We start from the raw sequence: 23,642 nt of genomic DNA, 5'->3' as shown, positions 1-23,642 counted from the left end.
CAAACCTTGCAAGAAACTTCACTCTGCCAAATTGATGTTTTGTCTTTTGTTTCATTTGTCTTGTGCCTAATCCAGAAGGAAAAAGTAACTCATTCATGAAGGAGGAAAATGAGACAACTTCAAAACAGGAGAGAACCCAAGGCAAATGGTGGGAGGCCCAGCTCCCACAAAATTGGAGTGTTACCTTCATTTTTAAATTCATGTTTTACTTTTATGTCTATATAAATAAACATATGTATGTATGTCTGTGTTGGTGCCCATGGAAGCCAGAAGATAGCATCACATCTTCTGGGACTGGAATTCCAGATGGTTGTGAGCTTTCACACGGGTGCTGGGAATTGAACCCAAGTCCTCTAGAAAAGCAACTAGTGCCTTTAACTCTCAAGCACAGAGGGTGCCACTTTTAAAAGCTCATGCTTAAGAACTATCCTATCCCTTGTATGGTATGCAGAAAACATGGAGGGGCAGACATTGTGTAATAAATATCACTCTGTATCTATAACTTAGCTTAGGAATACGCCCACCATTTCCCATTTCTTTTTTATTGCAGTAGTAACTTGGTCTGATTACTGGTTACCTAATTCCCCATATCAGTATTCTAACCCATAGGAGTTCCTATTACATCAAAGATGCCATTTCCTTCCGCAAGAGATCTAACATATACTACACACAGTTGTCACACATGTCCTCCCCCCGCCCCCTTCGTACAGACAAGGATTTTAAGGGTTCAAAGAGACTTACACTGTAGAAAATTGCAAACACAGTGCCCATGGATAGGAATAGGTTAGCCCATGTGTAGCATACCCAGACATGGGGATTTTGTTGGGTATGAGAAGGGTGGTACCCATGTGAAACAAAAGTAAAAGACATACCTGTTCCAGAGGCTCATAGCAAAGGACACACTGAGGAAGCTGTAGCGTCATCTTGGGTCTAGACAGACTGAAGCAGGGAAGTGGGTACAGTAGCCAACAAGACAGACTGAAGCAAGCGAGTGGAGTGAGCATAGGAGCTGAACTGAATGATTAGGTGTCAGTGGAAGCTCTGCTCTCTATTATGAAGTCAAGGACAAGGAACTGCTCATGTTTCGGTAGCAATGAAATCTGTCTCGTGAGATTATAGCAGTGTATATCAGACTCCAAGGAAGGACACACAGGCATAGTGAGTCTTGATAGACCCAAAAGCTGATAAGTTTCTTGCCTAATAGATTCCAGTAACAGGATTTTGAAATAATTCAAAGACCTCCTATTTCAATCTCTTTGTGTGCATTTAGTCTAACCACCAGTATTTTCAATCTCAATATACAGATTATATATTGAATATTTGTCACCATGCACTTTGCTACATCTTTTATTTGTAGAATCCAATATGCTGATTACCTTTTACACATGTGAAAGAGTAAAAAAAAACCAAAAAAACCCGTACTTTGACAAAATGCAGCAAATGAGATTCAAACCTCCTAGTAAGTACTTCAAATGGAAAGACTTTGATTCCAAAGAAAACCCCTGTGGCAGTTTGAATCTGCTTGCCCTATAGAATCTGGCACTGTTAGGAGGCCTGGCCTTGTTAGAGGAAGTGTGTCCTGTGGAGGTGGGACATATATATGTGTGTGTGTGTATATGTGTCACACACACACACACACACACATATATATATACAAAGACCTCCTATTACACACACACACACACACACACACACACACACACACACGCGTGTGTGTGTGTGTGTGTGTGTGTGTGTGTGTATACAAGTCTGGTTAGTGTGACACAGAGTCTCCTCCTGGCTCCCTAAGAAAGACAGTTCACTTCTGCTACCTGCAGAACTCTTGGCTCCTCTGGCACCCAGTTTGCCTGCACTCTGCCATGCTTCCCACTGTGATAATAATGGACTGAATCTCTGAAAACTGCAAGGTAGCCTCAATTAAATGTTCTCATTTATAAGAGCCATAGTCACGTCTCTTCACAGAAATAGAGACCCAAATAAGACCACACCCCCTACAACAAGTAGAGCAACAGAAATGTAATGTATGAAGTATCATTTACGTTGACTCTTCTTCATTCTTTTTCCCTTAGTGTTTTGAACAGGGTCTTGGCATGTTCTCCTTGCTGACTTGATCTCAAACTCATGGCAGTTCTCCTGCCTCAGTTTCCTAAGTGCTGTGATTCTGGGCAGGTGTCACCATGCCCAGCTTGAACATTTCTTTTCCTGAAAGTATATATTTATGGGCACCTTTCTTCATATTTCAACTGTAGTATTTCATCAACATATTCTCAAATGAAATAAACATATCAGGGCTTATTGCTAGCATTTAGCAAACCATCCCTGAGCATCTAGGGCTGCCAGCCCCATGCTGTGCTTCCAGGATTTTGCACTAGTCTTACAAATACTTGAACGTTTGCCCCACTGGCAAAAAATTAGATTTCTTGGCTTTGGGCTTCCTTTGTAATTTATCCAGTGAGCCCGTGCTTCCTGTTCACAAGTCTTGGGAATTTGGATCTACAGCTTTGAAGAAGTCATAGCAAGCTCTTGGCTACTCAGTTGTATCAAGACAAAAAAGGAGACCCTTTTCAAGGGGCTCTCTACTTTCTGGCCACTCTTCAGGTGTGGGAGTCAAATGCAAGCCTTCCATGGTGCTTTCAGTAACCCCAGATCCAACTCCCACTCACTAATGCTAGAGCCCCAGCAGAATCCCAAGTGCTTCCAAGTAATGCCTAAAGTTGGCTATAATCTTTCTAAGTAGGAAGTTCAGCCCATTAGAACCATCTCAGAAGCACTAAAATCCATCCAAAGTGATTTTACTCTGAGGTCTTTAAAAGCATATGTACAAACACTTGAAACAATTTAAGAAACACAAGGTAGCAAATATTCCAAAACAGGGGCACATCACCAAACACACTCCTGCCATATTGGATCAGTGGATATTCCAGGACAGGGGCACATCACCGAACACTCTCCTGCCATATTGGATCAGTGGATATACACATATTTGGCTTAAAGACAGAGGCTGTCATAGCCCTCTGGTTTTACAGTGTGGCAACTAAAGGTGACTCACTCATGGTGCAACGAATAGCAAAAGGCAGGTTCTAGACTCACACAGCAGACCTGGAGGCTGTCCCAGTCATACCAGGCCTCAGTGTGAGGGTCAGCTGGATACACAAAGCCCATTGCTATTTTACTGTTTCCTGACATTCTTTGCTCCTACAAAGATGTAGTGTTGGTGCACAAATACAGTATTAGGGAGTTACAAAGTCCTTGGCATATAGGACAACTGTCTGAATTTTAATGTCAACCATAACATAAACATTGTTAGTGAATCTTAAACTAAGTCACCTTCCAGAAATCTTGTTCTATGTGGACAAAGAGTTCTACAAACACCAATATGTATGTCAAACTTCAAAAGAGGAAGCCTGCAGAGTACTTACATTGATGCTTTAAGTGCTATGAACATGTGTAGTTACAGATTCCCAGCCAACTCTGAAATCCACCTTACTAGGTTAGATCCTCGAAGCTTCTCAAAGTTGCTATGTGAATTCCTTGGCCCCTTCTCCTAAGCAATTCCGTCTCTGTAGGCTGGTTGTTTTAAGGGACACATGGAAATTCCTAGAGTTTCCTGTATATTCTCAGTGTAGATAGTATTATAAGTTACCTTTTACTAAATGCAAAGTAACTCAGGGTTCATGTAATAGCTAGCATGTTCTCAAACAAGAAAGAGTAAGCAGATTTCCTAGAGGTTGAGCATATTGGTAGAACATTCATGAATTCCTCATTACTGTTTTAGTGGAATGCAGCATTTTTGACTCTACATCTTAAAGATGCTATTATGAAAGTGAACTTTAAATGTGTGAACAAATTCATGTTGCCTAGGGATTTTTTTCAAGAGGGTAGTAGCAACTAATAGGGAGAGAGAGAGAGAGAGAGAGAGAGAGAGAGAGAGAGAGAGAGAGAGAGAGAGAAGAGAGAGAAGAGAGAGAGAGAATAGAATATATGCATGTGTTGGAGGGACATGGGGACATGCATGGTTGGTACTATGATAGCTATTTTATTTTATGTGTATATTGTTCATTTGTCAAAGAATTATGAATAAAGGGAAGAGATTTCCATATTAGAAACAAAGTTGAATGTAACATTGATGAACCTATTTCACCAGAATCAATGTTGATTAAGCTTCTAACATTGTGCTAGCTCAGAAACCTTTGAGTTAGAGACAAGTTGGGTGGCTGTTATGGCCGGAGTAGACAGATCAGAGCTTGTTCTGGTACAGTAATGGATTAGGTGACACAACATGAGCAGGCTTTACTAGTAGAGTCTATTTGGAGAAAGGACTCTAGACTCAGTGGTGTAACACTTGCATGAGTAAGTCCCTGGGTCCAATTGAACCTACAAAGAAACAAACACCTACAGAATAAAAGAAATCCCTTACTAGAGAAGTTTAACAGATGAAAGATGTCAACTGAAAGGAAAAGGAATGCTAAATAACTTAACTATCAAAAGCATTTTTGGCCTTTTACCTTCTGTATTAGCAACTTTCTTATTTCTGTCATCAAATACTTGGAGACAAACAACTCAAGGGAGAAAAGGTGTGTTTTGGCTCATGCTTGGGGGAATACAGCCTATCATGGCAAGGACGAGTGTCTGGCAAGAGCTGGAGGTGGATAGAGACATACCCCTCCACTAAAAACAGAAAGAAATTAGTGTCTCAGCTGCTTCCTGGATTTTCTGCTCCACCCCCCAGTCTGGTCTCCATCCTATGGTGCCACCCATATTCAACATGGTTCTTTCCTCTTCATTTAAACATCTCTGGCAATATTTTGGTAGTCATACCTAAAGGTGTGCTTTGTAGGTGACTTTAAGTTCAGCTACAGTGACAATAAAAACCAATCCTCACAGAGACACAGTCTTGCATAATACTACTCAATGTAGTAGCCCCCAGTTGCTTGTGGCTCTTTTAAGTTTAGATTCATGTTAATTAAAATTCTTACAATAAAACATTCCGTTCCTTGGTTGTGCTAGGTTAAATCAGCAGCTACATGTCAGCAGTGGCAGTGGCAATGGGCAGCAGAGACATATGACTGCATCTACATGTATGTACTGGCAGTGTAGACACATGACTGACCTGTCCACTAGGGGAGAAATTTCTACTGACCCATGTTGGGGACCAGCAAATAGGAGGGAGCAGTTAAGCAAATATCTGGCAAGATCTGGGTCCACAAGTAGAAGTTCTGTCTAAAGAAGGAGCTTGTTCATCCACATACCCATGACCATATCCACTCAGCTAGATATCAGAAGTCTTTTCCTATGAATCATCAGTTGGTTAATATGCTGGGCTCTTGGGACCATGCGAATTTTTGGCCAAAATAATACACTCTGCTACTATATCATGAGACCAACTACAGACAATATACAAATGAGTGAGCATGGCTATGTTCCAGTAACACTTTATTTGAACAGGAGAGAGAGAGAGAGAGAGAGAGAGAGAGAGAGAGAGAGAGAGAGAGAGAGAGAGAGAGAGAGAGAGACTTTGTTGAGCCCTGCATTGGGTCAATGGAAGCCATATGTGTATTTCAGCCAAAAGGTTATAGAATTGTGTGCCTAGAAAGTACATTCTAGTAGCAGAATGAAGATGGACTTAAGGAGTGTATGACACAAGGCAATCACAGCCTGGTCAATAATGATGGAGTAGGTTCTGAAGGTAGCTTATGAAATGTGACTGGGAAAGGATGCTGGTGGCACTGGAGAACATATACAATAAAGTCAGAGATTACACTTAGCACATTAAAATGTAGAAAGGGGACAGAGTCAAGTGACACTCCGAGGGGTTGAGTTGTCAGCAGAGGCCAGAGACAAAGCTCAGGGAGGCTGGAGCAGGAGAGAAGGCAAAGATGTCATCTTGTAACGTAATGCTTGGAGCATAGCAGATAAGAAGGTACAATGTAAGGGGGCTGAGACAGAGCTGTTAGAGGTCTGCAGAGGAAAATATGGAAGAATGGAGCTGGAGGAACCAAGAGGAGATTTGCAAATGAGGCTGAGAAGACTGAGAAGATAACACTGGGTTTGGTAATTAGGAAATGATTTTGAACATCCCTCAGAATTAATCCTGCAAAATGAAATAAAACCAAAAGAGCAACCGTCAGTGTTGGGGATTGGTCTTGGTGCTGCTATGTATTCAAATGCTAACTATTGGCCCCAAGACCTGCTTGCAGTCCCAGGCAAGCAGATCCTCAGAGAAGATCCAGTCTTCTCTGACTGGTTAAGTAACAGTGGCTATCGCCCATGCCCATTATATGGGAGAATAGAGGTAGGTGGGGTCTCAGTTACTGGGCTGGGGGAGGGGGTCACAGGTAGTGACCATGAAGAAAAGAAGAGAAAGAAGGCCGGGTGGTGGTGGCGCATGCCTTTGATCCCAGCACTTGGGAGGCAGAGGCAGGTGGATTTCTGAGTTCAAGGGCAGCCTGGTCTACAGAGTGAGTTCCAGGACAGCCGGGGCTACACAGAGAAACCCTGTCTCGAAAAACCAAAAAAAAAAAAAAAAGGAGAGAGAGAAAGAGAAAGAAAACAGAACAGGAGGTCTCTATTACAAGGGATGGACCAGGGGCATGTGGCCAAGAGAAGTGTGCCCAGGGGACAGATGGATGGAGAAAAAACAGCCTGGGTGAGATTCAGACTGCAAGTAATCGGAGAGCACACCTGGGAAACAGCCAGTCTAGTGTAAGAAAAATAGATTAGAGGTAATCACCCAGCAATTGTGCTAAAGCTGAGTAAGTAAATCAATAGGTCTCAGTCTTGATTATTGGGTATTGAGAACTAATAGAGTTACTAATAGCATTTACAACCACACACCAGTGTCTGGATCTTCCTTATGGGAGCTACAATAAGAGTGGTGGTAATGATGATCCATCATGCACTTGGTTCACATGAAGGTAAGCTGACAGTAAGCATCTCTCCAATCTCATTTTATAAAGTATATCCAGCAATTGCTCTGTGGACCAAATTCAGTTCCATCACTCTGGGTGAAACTTTGTAAACTTGGATGGACTGTATGTTGTGGATGTTGTGGAGTGGTTCAGAACCTTTGCAAATTTACATTTGGAGTTCAGATTCTAGGTTAAATGAATTGGGAGAGGATTTAATTATGAATTAAAGGAAAAATGAGAGGCTTAAGTCTGGGATTCTAAGGAGTATTTTATTTTTCTTGTAATAACCATTCTTTTAAAAATAATTTTAAACTTAATTTCTTTAATTTTTGAGATTTCATCATAATTACACTATTTCTCCCTTCCTTTCCTCTCTCTAAACCTTCTCATGTTTCCCTCATTATTCTCTTTTAAACTCATGGCATCTTTTTCACTATTTGTTGCCATTTATCTATCAGTCTGTCTGTCTGTCTGTCTATGTGTGTGTAAGTATGTATATATTGATATATACACATATATATTCCTAAATACATATAATTATTTCATTCTGAAGCTTAATCAGTAGACTAGTAGCAGATTTAAGATAGAATCATGAGATTGTCCTATTTTTATAATTAAATGCTCAAAGGCTAATCATTGTTTCATACAAACATTTTAAATGACTTATAGCTATCTTTGAAGAGGTTTATAGCAGAAAAATATATTATATGCTGTCTGGATGAATGTATCTCACCAAATGTAGGCCAATCTGCTTATAATTTCTTTTAAGATCTTGAAAAAAATAAATGGACAAAACCAGGTTCATGGTTTATAGGAAGTGCTTCTTGGGAAAGTAAAAATTTGTTCCTGAAAGACTTGCTTACATTGGAGTATAAGTGTGGAGCATATGATATGCATGCACTTCAGTTTCACCTGGATTAACCACCACTACTGGCCAAAGTAGAATCACACTGACAACTGCTCCTCTATCCTGGGACCTACTGGGTCTCCAGGAGCAAATGGAATGCAGTTGCAACTGAGACACAGTTTTGTTATGGAGGGGTTTCGTTCTCAGGTGGGGTCCCTCTGGACTTTCTGGCTAGACCATGCTCTGGCCTGAAAAGTCACTGTTCTTACATGGGTGGAAAGATCTCTAAAGGACAAAGTGTAAAAAGGTGACAGATTCTGTCCAGAGCAACACTAAAAATAAAAGCAGTTACTGTGAATGCTAATCTCTTGTGTTTGATTCTGAGATAACGGAAGTAGAGTCACACATAGAGCTTTGTAAGAACTTAAAAACGTTACCATCAAATTTACTTAGAAAAACACACGTGAAAGATACTAATAAATGTAAAAGCATGAAAAAAAGGAGCTACAATAGAAAAAGGACCATAGTGGAGACAGTCCTTACTAGACAGTATATACTATATCACATAAAATGGATACATTGTTATAGTATGTTATTTTGTGTTATAATAATAAAAATGGTATAATAATCATACAGACATAAAATTAAGTGACACAGAAATCTATAATATGCAATAATCTTACAGTAACAAAATTAAGGTAAGAAAGTATAAATGGGTATTTTTTTAGGCTCACATATAATTACTCCCATAATTTAGAATAATGCCAAACAGAATGTAGTGTTTAGAAGAAAAGTCAACAGATCAAAGGTTACAGTATTTATCCACAAATATACTAATTTTAAAAGTAATTGTAACATGGAAGGCCAACTAAAATAAATGATTATTACCCCTTACAAATGTTAGATTTTCAATCAGTGTCCTAGTAAACTAAAATAAAATAAATTAAGAATTTTGATATGGGAATATCACTTAGATGGTCATAGAGAAGTTCCTTAAATGTAAACTCAGTGAAAGGAGTTATGGACATTGCTCAGTAGAATGAAAAATGTTCAATTCAATAGTATTAAAGGAAATTGATTTAAAGCACTTTTTACTATTGTTTTACTCACTAAGATATAAATACACAAAAGTATATATTTATGTATAAATATATAATACATTTAGATATATATAGAAAAATCCTAAATTTCTTCTTGTCAGTTTATTCATAAAATGACAAAATTTAGTCTTTTTGATTACTTCTTGAATTTTAGTTGAAAGGAAACAATCTAAAGTAAGAGAAAACAATGATCATGTATGGACATGATGATTTCAGTTTTTCTAACTGAAATTTAGGCAGCCATGACTATCTAAGAAAACTATTTGTATCATCATGGAATGTTGCAATCATTACAAGGACTGTGAACAGTGATGAGGTGGCACAGCGGATATCTCAGTTCAAGGCTAGGCTAGTATACAAAGTGAGTTCTACAATCACTAGGACTACACAGTGAAACCCTGTCTGAAAAAAGCCCCAATCAATCAATCAATCAATCAATCAATCAACCAATCAGTCGTAGATTGTTATGAATCAACATGGGAAGCAGTGAAAGATAACATCATTTATAAAATATGATAATGGCCAAGCAATGGTGGCACAAGCCTTTAATCCCAGCACTTGAGAAGCAGAGGCAGGATAATCTCTTGAGTTCAAAGCCAGCCTGGTGTACAGAGCAAGTTCCAGGACAGCCAGGGCTACACAGAGAAACTCTGACTCAAAAACAAAACAAGCAAATAAATGAACAAAATATGATAATGTTTCTGGTCATAGACAAAAGATCAACAGGTTTAATGATATAAGGTAGATAGCTACAGTAGTGGGTATTTTCAAATTACTTTTGATGTATTTTAATTATTATATACAAAAATGCAGAAGAACAATTAAGGAAGTAGAATAAATTATCATAATTTCTCTCAAAGAAGAAAACTTCTGAAACCATGTCTTAAGAGAAGGTACTGTGGGCTGGAGAGATGGCTCAGCAGTTAAGAGCACTAACTGCCCTTCCAGAGGTCCTGAGTTCAATTCCCAGCAACCACATGATAGCTCACAACCACCTGTAATGAGATCTGACTCACTCTTTTGATGTGTCTGAAGACAGCTACAGTGTACTCATATAAATAAAAATAAATAAATAATATTTTTAAAAAGAGAAAGTACTGTAGTGTCAATTTATCTCAAATCACTAGTCATCTCGTATTAACCAACCTACTGTCATCTGTGGAGAGACATCTGGAAGAATAAAAATGACGGAGCAGGTTCTCTGTGCTCTGGATACTAGGTTAGTGGCTTTTCTTCTAACCTCAGAGAGCTAACAGGGTAAAATACTTTAGCCATACTTTTTGGGGGCAGTCTGATTTAAAGAGTTCTGTTTTTTAATTGCTTAACACCCACACAACACACACATACACCTGCTCTTTTTCCAGATCAATGACCGTGTCTCCAGGAACAATCTGAGAGAATTCAACGCATTGAAACTTTTACAATGTAATAGTGCCCAGCATAAAGAAAGCATTTGAGAACTTGTTAGGAATTGTTTGTTACTGTATTCCCAATTTTAAAAAGTGTGAAAGTGTTTTGAACTGTCTGTATCTTAGGACAATGCTGTACTTGCAGGAAAAAGAAATAATTTTAAAAAATGCCTAAAGGAATGTGCACTTTTTACTCCCCAGACTATCCTAATCTGTCAGTCTGGACTCTGATGTTCTCTTAAAGGAGTGTGTAGTGAGAATAAATAAGATATTTCTATAAATTCAGAACATTCTAAATCAAGAAAGTGAACTGATACAAATGTTCCAAGGTAGATGGACACAGACCTCTCTTCACTATGAATCTGCGTGTTTCTTCTTACCTTTTTTTTTTTTTCCTCTCTCAGAATTGTTTTAGGTGGAGTTTGGGCCAGAGAAAACCCTGAAACAGTTGCCCACTTGGTTCAGGACAACTGGTATAGAGGAGCCTTTGTTTGGAGACAGGCTTTCACTGACATGGAAGCAGATCTTTGATCTGTTTGTAAGGGAGCTGACTGACTGAACATCTCTGAGACCTAGTTCAGATTTTTTTCTTTTTTCTTTTTAATTGTTGGTCAGAAACTTGTCTTTTCTTTTTACCTTTAAAAAAATGAAAACCCACTTATCCTATGAAATAAGTCCACAGACTCTGCTATACTAATCTGGGGAACTCAGAACTTTCCCTGTTCTTTAGATGTCTGGCCTCTGGCTCATCAGGAGAACTTGGGATGTATCGGTGAACAAGCCTAAGCAAAACTGCATCAGCACTTGGTTAAGGATGGAGATGGCTTTTGTTTTATCAAACAAGAAGTGCGGTGCTCTAAGTTTGGTCTCAGTATTTTCCATCATTCCATGTAAAAGTGATTGACATGGATACCCTCTTCCCATCTGGAATGGAAGCGTTTTTTTGTTTTAAATGGTGTCATTACCTATTAACATAGAAGCACAGTTTTGCCTTAATTAGAGTAGGCTTTTGCAAAATCAGGCGTCTGCCAACAAATACATGTACTGTCACCCTAGAATATGCAAGATCGCATAACCAAATAAATGTTAAAGGCACTTAATGAAAATTTCACTGATGGAGAACGGAGACAGGGTGTAGCCAGTCAAGAGCCATTAGGTGGGCAAACGAGCAGCGAACATTTTCACGAAGGAGTAAAGCTGCTGCCAGGTGTTAAGGGAAGTGTCCCACCTGCTCCAGCAGAAAGGGAGAGTGAGGAGGCAGTGCCAGGCAGCGCTCCCAGAAAGCTCATCCTAACTAAAATGTTAGTAGGTGCTTGCTTTGGGTACGTGGACTTTCATTTTCTGAAAAATAACCTGTCGTCCTTGCACGCTCCAGTTTCACAAGAGGGGGAAAAGATAAAGCTTTTTAAATTTTTTTTTTATTTGAGGGGAAAAGATTCATTACTGTTTCTTTCCATCAGTGGGTAGAGGGTAGCTGGACACATGCATTATTAGTTAAGAGTGTAGAACATAAGGCTGACAAATACAGAGGCCGATGCTTGCAGCCAACCATTGGACTGAACGCGGGGTCCCCAATGGAGGAGTTAGAGAAAGGACTGAAGGAGCTGAAGGGGTTTGCAACCCCACAGGAAGAACAATGATATCAATCAACCAGACTCCCAGAGCTCCAGGGCTAAACCACCAACCAAAGAGTACACAGGGAGGGAACCATGGCTCCAGCTGCATATGCAGCAGATGATGACCTTGTCAGTCAACAATGGGAGGGGAGGCCCTTGATCCTGTGAAGGCCATAGATACCCCACTGCAGGGGGATCAAGGGCGGGGAAGCAGGAGTGGGTAGAAGGGTGGAGGAACATCCTCATAGAAGCAGGAGGAGGGGGAATCAGGGATGGGATAGGGTGTTTCTGGGAGGGAGGGAGGGAAACTGGGAAAGGGGATAACATTTGAAATGTAAATAAAGAAAATAACCAATAAAAAAAGTGTAGAACATAAAGTTAAATGCATAGCTCCTTTGGCCAAGTCTACATGACATTTAAGCTCCCTCCCCCATTTTATTATAAAACATTTCAAGCTTATGCACGCATTTTTCTTGGTATTGAGGGTGAATGCCACAGAGAGCGCACAGCTCTCTGGGCTTGCTCTTGTCTCAGTTCACCCACCCATGTGCTCACTCAGCTCTTCTTAGAGGAGGGGGACACATCCCAAAGTCAACTGTAAACATCAATATCCTATTTCACACCGATTTTAAACCATCCCCAGATTCCTCACACACACACACACACACACACACACACACACACACACACACTCAAGGCTCACCCAGAGCCTACCTGGAGGCTGGTATATATTTAATTTCCAACTCTAGACACTATTTCCACATCAATATACTCCAAAACCAGCAGCCTATTCAAGGGACAAAGTTCACCAAACCTTGCCCTGATTCTTTCTGTATTTCCAGAAGTATGCATGGTGTTCACTAAAGCATATTAGATCCAGAAACAGAGACTGCATGGGGTTAGCAGGTCCATTGTTTTCAGGAACTAGTTATGGAACTTGAAGAATGGACTGTGTACAATCCAACCCGTACTCAGGTATGATGGTGGAGACTGACTCAGTCCAGTTGCCAGTGAGGCAAGAAAGGAGGAACAAAGTTCCTCGGCATGGGAAAACTAAGGGCTGGTGATGGCGGAAAGGCTTCTCCATTGGCTTCTAGTTCCCAGGAGCCCCAGATTTTCTCCAGCATCTCTCCTGTTTCTCTGTTGTGGGTTGAGTGCTCTTAAGTGCATTTTTAGAATAGCAAACTGCACATTGCCAAGCAGAAATGTTCATTACAGACCCCTATGGATACACTATTCATTGCCATGTGGTTAAATATAGAGCTTAACAGTGAAAACAGTAAGTAATCACAAACTCGAAGATGTGCTGGTTTCCAGTTTTTGCAAGTGTCTTTGCTCGAGAAGGCACCCCCCGCCCCCCAGATCTAGTTTGACAACTTGCATATGATAAACCCAAGGAAAAGAGAAACTTGTTCCTCAATTCTCCAAGGGTGGGTCTGGCCTCTGTTCCTAGGCATGTGCCTACTGCCTGTTTGCAGGGAGAGTGAACTGCAAATTAAAGAGGGACTTACCATGTGGAAAGGCAGGAAGCCAGGCAAACAGTGATGTAAGTCCCTCCCTCCTGCCTTGTTCTGCTTATCAGTAACAGCACTTGTCCAGGTTAGTTGACTCTTCCATCTGAGGATGGAGCCACCTGCAGTGGGCACCCTCGGTAGCTTCAGGTGAACTCTGCTTAGAAGTTAGAAATTATAGCAGTTCCTCCCTCATGGTCAATTCTGGGGTTAAACAAGGTTTGGAAACTCCCTGAGTCACACGCCCCACCTCCTAGGTGACTGATCTGAACAATCTGCCTCCTTTTGGCTTGCTGTGTTGGGGTAGCTGTGTTCTGCCATAGAAAAATTCTACTCCACTCTGAAGTGCTGCCTCATGCGGTTATGGGTACATGTGACAAAATTAGTTTCTCTTGGATGAATGTTCTCTTGTGATAGGCTCAACTCTCCCTCCCCCCTCTCTTTTTGTAGTGAATACCATTGCAACAAATTCAATGGGCTACTTTCATACACTGGCAAATCAGAACCTATTCACGCACAGTAACCCTTCAAATGTCTCAGTTGTTCTTAGTAGATTTCACTGGAATTCTTTCATCTAAACGTCTGTTGTAAATCAAATTGAGCCCATGTTTATTTCAGCTCGGTTGCTTTTACTCTCTGCCAGGATTTACATAAGGATTGAATTTATTGCTGGCTTATCAGTATTTGTAGCTGAACACCAAGAATAGAATAATGAGTCTCAACTCAGGTTTTAGAATCACATACCCGAGATTAAGCTCTCTCTCTCTCTCTCTCTCTCTCTCTCTCTCTCTCTCTCTTTCTCCCTCTATATATGAAGAGACAAGATTCTTTACTCTCTTTAAATCCCCCTGCCTCAAACACTTCGACTTATGCCTATTTTGTGGGTTCTTTGTACTTTTTAATCTGCAAGTAGATACTTTTATATAGTTTTGTAGAACACTTGCTTACGTCAGGCACCTTTTAAAGGCATCCACTTATAAATCATATATTCTTTATAATATCCCCTATTCAGTAGTATAGTGATTTATGATGCTTTATTCATTTTACATATGGGGAAACTGAATCACAGAAATCTTGTGTTGTCCAAAGTCACAGAACTAGTAGTGAACCGAGACTTGAGATTTATATACATAAAGCCAGTCCTAAGACATATCATTTAAAAACCATTTTTCACTAATAGTTAAGAGTTTTTACTTAGAATTCTGGACACTGGTACGAGGGAGGATCAAATGGAACTAAGCAGTAAATGAACAACTGAAGCAAACTTTGGGTGTTTCTGCGATTTGGGGAATGAAAACAAAAGTACCTGTGCTGCTCGGGGAACATGAGAGTTGCTGGGGCTTGGGCTGAGTAGCTATTGTTTTCAAACTGATCAGATACTTCACATGTGCAGGCAGGCTGAGGACCCCTAATCCTTAACTCAAGGCTTAGTACAGAGAACCATAAATTTAGCAGCAGGATGTGCTAAATGTCCAAAGTCATTCTGAGCAGTATTTTCTTCCTGTCACTATGGATCTGGCTCTAGTTGGGGTCATAAAGAAGTAAGGTAAGCACAGAGCCTATGAGGGTGGTGTGAAGTCCCACTAAGCACACAGAAAAATACAGAAAATAACAGCCAAAAATGTACCAATAGAACTTCCTCTAAAACTTTCTATACAACATTTTGAGAGGTAGGAATCAAGCCATTCTCAGGAAAAAGAAGCCAAGGAAACTAACAACTAAAATACAGGTTTAATCTGGGTGTGGTGGTGCATGTCTTCAATCCCCATACTCTAAAGGCAGAGTCAGGTGGACCTCTGTGAGTTCCTGGCCAGCCTACCCATCCTTCATAGCAAATTCCAGGTCAGCCAGAGCTATATAGTAAAACTCTGTCTCAAAGAGATACATGTGATGTGTAAGTAAATGAATAAACAAAATGTAAGCTTACCCTAGGTTAAATGAAAGAAATAACAGCCAAAAGTGACTTTATGAATGTAGGTTTTGTTAAGAAATATAACAGTACTCAAAGAATACTTGAATAAAAGTGTGCAGATACTAGGAAGAATGTACAGTTAAGAAAAATGACCATTTTTTTTTAAAATGGAAATGAAAAGCTATTGTTACTACAAAGATTCAAAGGAGGGATAAAACTCTTACTGGACACAGAGAAGGTGAATGACTATCCTCATTTGAATTGAGCTGATGCTCCAAAGGCTTGTGATGTTAGTGCTCAAACTGAGTATGCTGGCTAGTTTTATGTCAACTTGACACAGGTAGACTTATCTGAAAGGAGGGAATTTCAGTTGAGAAAATGTTCCCATAAGACCCAGCTGTAAGGCATTTTCTTAATTAGTGATTCAAGGGAGAGGGCCCAGTCCCTGGGCTGGAGGTCCTGGGTTCTATAAGAAAGCAGGCTGAACAAAGGCATGGAAGCAAGCCAGTAAGCAGCATCCCTCCATGGCTTCTGCATCAGCTCCTGCCTCCAGGTACCTGCCCTCTTTGAGTTCCTGTCCTGACCTTTTTTTTTTTTTTTGATGAATATTGATGCAATTGATGCAGAAGCATAAGCCAAATAAAGGTTTTCCTCCCCAAGTTGCTTTGGTCATGGTGTTTCATCATAGCATTGGGAAAGTGCTGAATGAATGAACTAGAAGAAGTTGGTAAGTTCCTATAGGATCTATCCAGAGAGATAAAGGAATGCAGAATTTGAAAGAGAAGTTAAAATCATTGAGGAAAAGTTGGGTCATACTGTTTCTATAGAAGGAATTCTGGATAAGAAGATTAAAATAAAACTTTGGAAGGCGGAGATATTGGAATTTTTTAGAATTGAAGAAAGCAGTTGTTTTAGATCACACAAGTGACTCTAGCCCATGGGGCATGCCTAGCCTTTTGCCTATTTTGATGTTTCCTGGTATACAGTGACTGTTCTTTGCTTATGCCTTGCCCACGGTGACTTTTGTGTTATATGAGATGGTAGAACCTGTAAAGCTCAAAATGCATGTAGAACCTTGCTTTAAACCAATAGTAAAAGTGCCAATATGTAAGTTTGGGTAAACAAAACAAAACAAAACAAATTTGCATCTCTATAAACCACACTAAAGATGCTAAACCTGAACACAAGCTCCTCAGAGAGAAAGGTAGAATTCACTCCAGGGAATGACAGTTCGTCTTGAAAGCACATTATGTTAGTGACAATGGAAGTCAGAAGCCATCAAAGCTATCAGAGAGGTGGCTCAGAGGGTAAAGTATTTGTTGTACATCCCAGCAACCTTGTCAAAATCAGGGTAAGGGGATGCTGTAATTCAAGCACTGGGTAGTGGAGAGGTGAATCCCAGGGCTCACTGGCCAGCCAATAGAGTTGACTGGGCAAGATCTAGGTTCAGTGAGAGATCCTACCTCAAAAAGAAAGAACAGATGAAGACAATCGTGACCTTTGTGCACGATTCCGTAGCCTCTGAAGTCGAAAGCCATTCAAGTTTACAAAGTGCTGAGGCAAAGTGAGTACTCATTTTAGAATACCTGAATTCAGGTAAATTTTCATTTAGGAGATAAAAATATATGCTTCAGTTCAACAAAGGCCATGTATACATTTTAGTACATCACATTCTTTCCAAACTTTTCCCCTTCTCTGTCAGGATCGCATGGGAGCACATGTTCCTCTGTTTTTGCCTTAAAAGAAACACACCATGAGACTTACTCTGGTGGGCTATCTGTAAGTGAAAATAATGCTAATCTTCTCTAAGCAGGAATTTTAGTAACTTGCAATAGGGTTGGAAGATGGTGGTCAAGAGGGTAATCCTATTGTTTTAAGACCCTTACTGTGTTTAGGAGAATAATGGAAATATTGACTAATTTTAGAAATTATGGTAGTTTGAATAAGAATGGTTCCCATAAGCTCATATATTTGTATTCTTGATCTCCAGTAAAAGAACTGTTTGGAAGGATTAGGAGGTATGGAGATGTGGCCTTGATGGAAGAGGTGTGGCTTTGTTGAATGAGGCTGGATCTTGTTAGAGGAGGTGTGGCCTTATTGGAGGAGGTGTGGCCTTGTTGGAGGAATTGGGTCATTGGGAGTGGGCTTTGAAGTTTCTAAATTCCACCCAGGATCAATGTCTCTCTCTTCCTGCTGCCTGTGGATCAGGCTTTCAGCTCCATGGCCATGCATGTACGCCTGTCTGATGCCATGCTCCTTACCATAATGATAATAGACTAACCCTCTGTAACTATAAGCAAGCCTGAATTAAATGCTTTGTTTTATAAAAGTTGCCTTGGTCATATTGTCTCTTCATATCAATAGAACAGTGACTAAGATAGAAATTGTTAGACAGTATTCCAAAACTTTATGTGTGTGTGAGTGTGTGTGTGTGTGTGTGTGTGTGTGTGTTTGTATATGTGTAAGAAGATACAAGGTACAGGAGCCTAGAACACAAGCATATGTTATAAAGACTATGATAAACATTTGGTTTTATGAAAATGCATAGAGTCAGGAGTCACCTGTGTAGGAAATGGGCTTTTTTATGATACAGGAGAAAGAACAGGAGTGAAATCAATAATGCAGCGGGTGTGTTATCACATGCAAATCTCAGAGTCATAAGGCAGTGGCAGGTGGGGTTTTGTAAGGATGAGACCAGCCTAATATGTATTCTATATGTACGTATGTATACATACCACATATATGTCTATATACATATATTATATATATAAACAAATATAGATAAGCATATACAGATACACATACATACATACATACATAGATGCATATATACCATATACATATATATGTAATATATATAATACACACACACATATATATCAAATGTAAAATCACTATTTATCCATATGGAAACATATTAGATGTTCACCTCATGTCACAAATCTAAATAAAATCCTGATGCTTAAAGATTTAAATGTCCATATTAAATATTAAATCTTTCAACAAATATATTCAAGGAAAAACTAAGAAATGGCTTTAATACTTAGTGGTAAGGAATAACTTCTTTAAAATCACATCAAAACCAGAAATGATAACAAATTTCTGTAAAAACTGACAGCATTAAAATTTTAAATGTCTGGCCAGCGAGATGGCTCAAGGAGCAAATGTGCTTGCTGACAAGCCTGCCTACCTGAGTTTCACTTCTGCAATCCACAAGGTGAAAGGAAAGAACCAATTTCCCTAAGTTTGCCCTCTGAACTGCACATGCCTGCTGTGGTATACTCCTCCTCTCCAAGAACACATAAGTAAAGCACCCATAAGTAAAAAGCACAATTTAAAATATTTTAAAATATCTGCATGAAAAGAGATATCAAGGGCTAGTGAGATGGCTCAGCGGGTAAGAGCACTGACTGCTCTTCCGAAGGTCCTGAGTTCGGATCCCAGCAACCACATGGTGGCTCACAACCACCCACAATGAGATCGGACGCCCTCTTCTGGTGCGTCTCACGACAGCTGCAGAAAATTACGCCAGAGCGAGCGGGGCCGGAGTGAGCCTGAGCAGAGGTCCTGAGATCAACAGCAGCCACACACATGATCGAACACAGTCATCTGTACAGCTACAGTGTACTCATACACATAAAAGTGAAATAAAATAATTCTTTAAAAAAAAAAGAAAGAAAAGATATCAAAATGAAAGTAAGCAGGAAGTCAGTAATTGAGGGAATAAATTTTGCAAACCATGTAGCCTGCGGGAGATCAGAGCCTGAAGTAGATAAGAAAGCTCCACAAACCAGCTCAAAAAGATAGTGCGTAAAGGTGGAGTAAAAGAATGTATACTCTACACTAGTTTTGAAAATTTGGAAATTGAAAATCCTTGCAAGAGATGAATTGAGACTTGATGATAATTGGACTCTACAGCAGTTCAGTGAGCAGGCCCACTGCCTCAAAGAGATGACTATGTATTAACAACATAACAGTGCACAGTAAAAGAGGGAAAACCCTAGGAGCTATTGAAAACCTAAATAAATAAATTACAATAAACATGCTAAATAGCATGCTATTTTGTAAATGCCCATAAATGAAATGAAAGTATAAAAACATGATTATGAAGGCCAAATGCTGCTTTCAAAACAGGCATGCCTCTGCAGAAGGAAGGAGAGACACAGAGCCAAAAGGGAACAAAAAGCAGAATTATTTCCACTTACTAAGGAGGTGTTGAAGTGCTAATATGTATTAAGTATAGCAGATGACAAAGGAATCATTTGTTATATTATTAAGTTAAGTGCACATTTAATTTATATATATATATCTATTTCTAAGATAGAGTCTCGCTATGGGGCTCCAGGAAATGCTCATCCTGGTTCTACATCTCCATTACTGGGAGTACAGACATGGACTACTGTATTTTATGGTGTTATACTTAATAGGAGGACACAGAGGAAACAAAGGTCAGAAAGGATGCACATCCAAGCACTAGGGAAGTGATATTGCAATTACCACACCAAGGACTAGAGGACCACACCCATTCACTTCAGAACAAATTCAGTGTTCCTCAGCCTGTGCTCCCAGCCTGTTCTCCCTGCCTGTGCTCCCTGCCTGTGCTCCCTGCCTGTACCCCTAGTCTGTGCCCCCAGCCTGGGCCCCCAGCCTGTGTTCCTCAGCATGTTCTCCCAGCCTGTGTTCCCAGAGGCGATCCTTGTTTCATGGCAAAATATGAATGAAACGTCTCTCATAAATGTTCGTCCTTGGCTTAAAGCTTGCATGATGTTGCACAGAAATCTTTAACTTTTCACATCCTTGTATTCCTGTGAAATGTAGGGAGCTTGGAGTACAGTCTCCATGGGAACCTTTTCTAGCTCTGATCTCCTTGGAACACCATCTTCCAACTGAGTTTCCATAGTAGTCCCTCAGCTTACTTGCTGGGCTGGTTTAGGAACCATCCCTAAACCTCAGAACCTGTATACTTATTCTTTAATTTGGTCATATCCAAAAATGGTGTGTATGTATGTGTGTGTGTGTGTGTGTGTGTATTTTGAGGAATGGGGGAAAATGATGATATTTAAGCATTAAGCCAAGATCAAGGATATCCATAGAGGATGCACATTAGTTTAGAAGGAGCTCCACTCCAAACGTGAATCAGTACAGTATCCAGTACTTTACTTGGAAGTCTTCAGTGACTGTGAAGACTTCAGTGGTGTTCAACAATAAAATCAATTTCTATGTCCTTAAAAATTCATTTGCGCCGGGCGGTGGTGGCGCACGCCTTTAATCCCAGCACTTGGGAGGCAGAGGCAGGTGGATTTCTGAGTTCGAGGCCAGCCTGGTCTACAAAGTGAGTTCCAGGACAGCCAGAGCTACACAGAGAAACCCTGTCTCGAAAAACCAAAAAAAAAAAAAAAAAAAAAAAAATTCATTTGCAGACAGCCTAGCCCCTAAAGCAGTGGTTCTCAACCTGTGGATCTCGACTCCTCTGGGAGTTGCAGGGCAGATATGTGGTGTATCTACTATGTTATGATTCACAACAGTAGCAAGATTGCATTTATGAAGTAGCAATGGAATAATTTTATGCTTGGGGATCGTCACAGCATGAGGACCTGTATTAAAGGGTCCCAGTGTTAGAAAGATGGAGAATCAGTGCCCTCAAGCATGGTATTGAGGGGTAGGGCCTTCAGGAGGTGTTTATGCATGATGGCTCCACCTTCATGCTCATGGAAGAGGCCAAGTGAGCTTGTTTGCCTCTTCTACCATAGGAACACACAGTAGGAAGCCTGTAGTCTGACAACCTGGATGGGGGCTCTCACCAGAACCCCGTTGTACTTACAGCCTGATCTTGGACTGTACAATCTCCTGAACTATGAGGTACACATTTCTGTTGTTTATAACCATACAGTTAAGGCATTTTATTAGAGTAGTCAAAATAAACTGGACAGCCTTTAAGGCCCAGTAATCATGTGGCTTTGGCCTATTCCCTAACCACAGCTTGTCACTCTCAGGTTTGTTCTCTCTCTCTCTCTCTCTCTCTCTCTCTCTCTCTCTCTCTCTCTCTCTCTTCCTTCCTTCCTTTCTTTCTTTCTCTCTTTCTCTCTTTCTTTCTTTCTTTCTTTTCTTTCTCTTCCTTCCTTCCTTTCTCTCTCTCTCTCTCTCTCTCTCTCTCTCTCTCTCTCTCTTTCTTTCTCCACACTTCACAAGCACTTGAAAAATGATGTACATTATTAGAATATCTACTTCTCCATTTTCCAAATTTATAAATTGGGCATCCCTAAAAGTACTTCTCATGTGAAAAGGTATCAGCCTATTATTTCTGTTTAGAACAGTACAACTATCTACTCTGTGCAAGGCCAGATGTTTGAGATGTTAGATCCGCTGCCTTCATCCTTTTAGTCTTAAGTTCCAGAGTGTTACGAGGGACAACATCAGAGACCATTTAGGCTAGATCTGTAGCTTTACAGAGCTGCTCCTGAGCGTTTGGGTCGAGATCCCATATGAAGAAATGAGGGGACTGAGCCTGGATCCCAGTGTCCATTGCTCAGTCGGGCATGAGCTCAGCACTATTAGTCTGTAGAGCTCAGCCATCTGGAAATCTCATACATTTGCCCTCACAACACAAAGTGCTTTTGTGTTTCACTCACAAATCTCTCAGTTTCTTTACTGGTAAGTTCTCGAGAGAGGACAATAGAAGGCACATTGCCCATAACCACTTGGGTTATCATGTGTGGTAAGAGAGCAGAAGAGCTTGGGGGAGGGGAGGGGTGAGAATAGGGGGTATTTAATCAGTTCATCTCTGCCTCTGAATTCTGGGGGCAAAGGAACACAAAACCAGGAACGTGCCCTTGCAGCATGCTGTCCCAGGGACACCTGACATACTTTCCTGGAGTTAGTACTCTCAAAACAGAATGTTTTCACAGCAGTCTCTACAGAAGCAGCTGTGGCTACTGATTCCTGTTTGGATAAGAAGGGTTACCTTTGTGAAAAATTCCCTGCAACTCCAAGAGACAGTCCTGGGCTTTTATTTCCCATGAAACTGCTTTCTAGAGTGCTGCAAAAAGTAGAAGAACCCAGGCTTTGAGAACAGACAGACTTGTGTTCATATTCTAATTCCAATATTTAATAGCTGTGTTACATGCCAGTAACCCACTTCCTCCAGCGAGGCCCCACCTCCTGACGGTACCACAACTGCCCAGAACCACTCCATGAATCCCAGCCTGGAGGGTTCGGGTGTGGGAGGCATTTTCAGTCTAACCCATAGTACTGTCGGTGAGCATTTTATAGCTAAGTGAGCTAAGTCTCAAAAAGAGAGTAGATAACCTGCAGGAGGCAAGGCCTAGCCGGAGGAAGTGGGTTGCTGGTGTGTGTGGGTAGGTCTTCTGGGTTATACGCCAGCCTCAATTCCAGCCAGAGTGCTCTTGCTTCCTGCTCTACTGAGATATGAGCAACAGCCTCACACCTCTGTTGCCAGGGACAAGAGCGGCTCCTACCACCAAACCTTCTCTACCATAGTGGGCTACATCTCCTTAAACAATGGTCCAAAATAAGGCCTACTCCTCTTAAGGTGTTTCTTAGCACAGCAACAGGGACAACAACGAGTGCAGGTAGCTGATGTCTCTAAGAGTTATTAAACAATTTAATGACTGTGTCTCTGGCTCGCCAGTGTTAACTGCCAATGTCCCTCCTCTTTGGGATTCTAGAATGTCTCTATCTTCTTCAGAAACTATGTTTTGGGGGTTGGAAGGAAGGAATCCAACTCTCCTCAGTGTCTGGCCTGTGTCGGTGACTTTGATAGCTGCTTTCTAATTACACTTTTCTGCGCACATCAGCTCAGCAGGAAAATTGCTTCCAGTGCTGGCATCACTAAACAGAGAAACAAGCCTGGAGCTTAAGAGGCTTGTGAAAAAGTATAAGAGTGGAAAGGAAAGTTATTTCATACATACATACATACACACACACACACACACACACACACACACACTAGTATCTTTCAAGGAGAGAGTTGAGTCTTCCTGTTATAGTCTGTGAAAGGTGATACTGGAGAGAGATAAAGTAGGATCTTAATAATCTGCAGACACGTGTGTGTATGCACATACAAACATTGCAGGGGCTGTTACTTATGCTGCTCTCAAGAGGCAAACTCTAGGTGTATCCTCAAGAAGAGAATTGGTATTGGAAGTCTTAATTAAATGTGTTGGGTTCTTTTGTCACTTTGTCATTTTCTGATAATTTTGTCAATGGAAAACCATCAATGCTATGATGATCTTCCCTATATCACAGTAATGAAAAGGAGGAAATGAAATAAACCAGCTGAAATGTCCAGTTGTTCTATCCTAGAGGAAGAGAGAGGGAAG

General features: G+C 40.6%; 1 protein-coding gene across 3 annotated transcripts in view; it reads right to left on the bottom strand.

The window, feature by feature from the left end:
- Nucleotides 1-23,642, bottom strand: part of Fyb1 (FYN binding protein 1) — a 138,286-nt gene that overhangs the window by 112,964 nt on the left and 1,680 nt on the right. The window contains exon 1 of one of the 3 annotated variants that reach the window (XM_031360732.1): nucleotides 13,392-13,669. The exons of the other annotated variants lie outside the window; for them this stretch is intronic. Within the exon in view, the coding sequence (XP_031216592.1) occupies nucleotides 13,392-13,394 (3 nt within the window). The 5' untranslated portion in view covers nucleotides 13,395-13,669. Of the gene's footprint in view, nucleotides 1-13,391; nucleotides 13,670-23,642 lie in introns of those variants that run through there. 3 annotated transcript variants of the gene reach the window in all.

The sequence above is a fragment of the Mastomys coucha genome, unplaced genomic scaffold (genome assembly GCF_008632895.1).
Source record: "Mastomys coucha isolate ucsf_1 unplaced genomic scaffold, UCSF_Mcou_1 pScaffold8, whole genome shotgun sequence".
Taxonomy (NCBI): Eukaryota; Metazoa; Chordata; class Mammalia; order Rodentia; family Muridae; genus Mastomys; species Mastomys coucha.
Note: the sequence above shows the minus strand (reverse complement) of the source record. Positions and strands in the feature narration are given on the sequence as shown.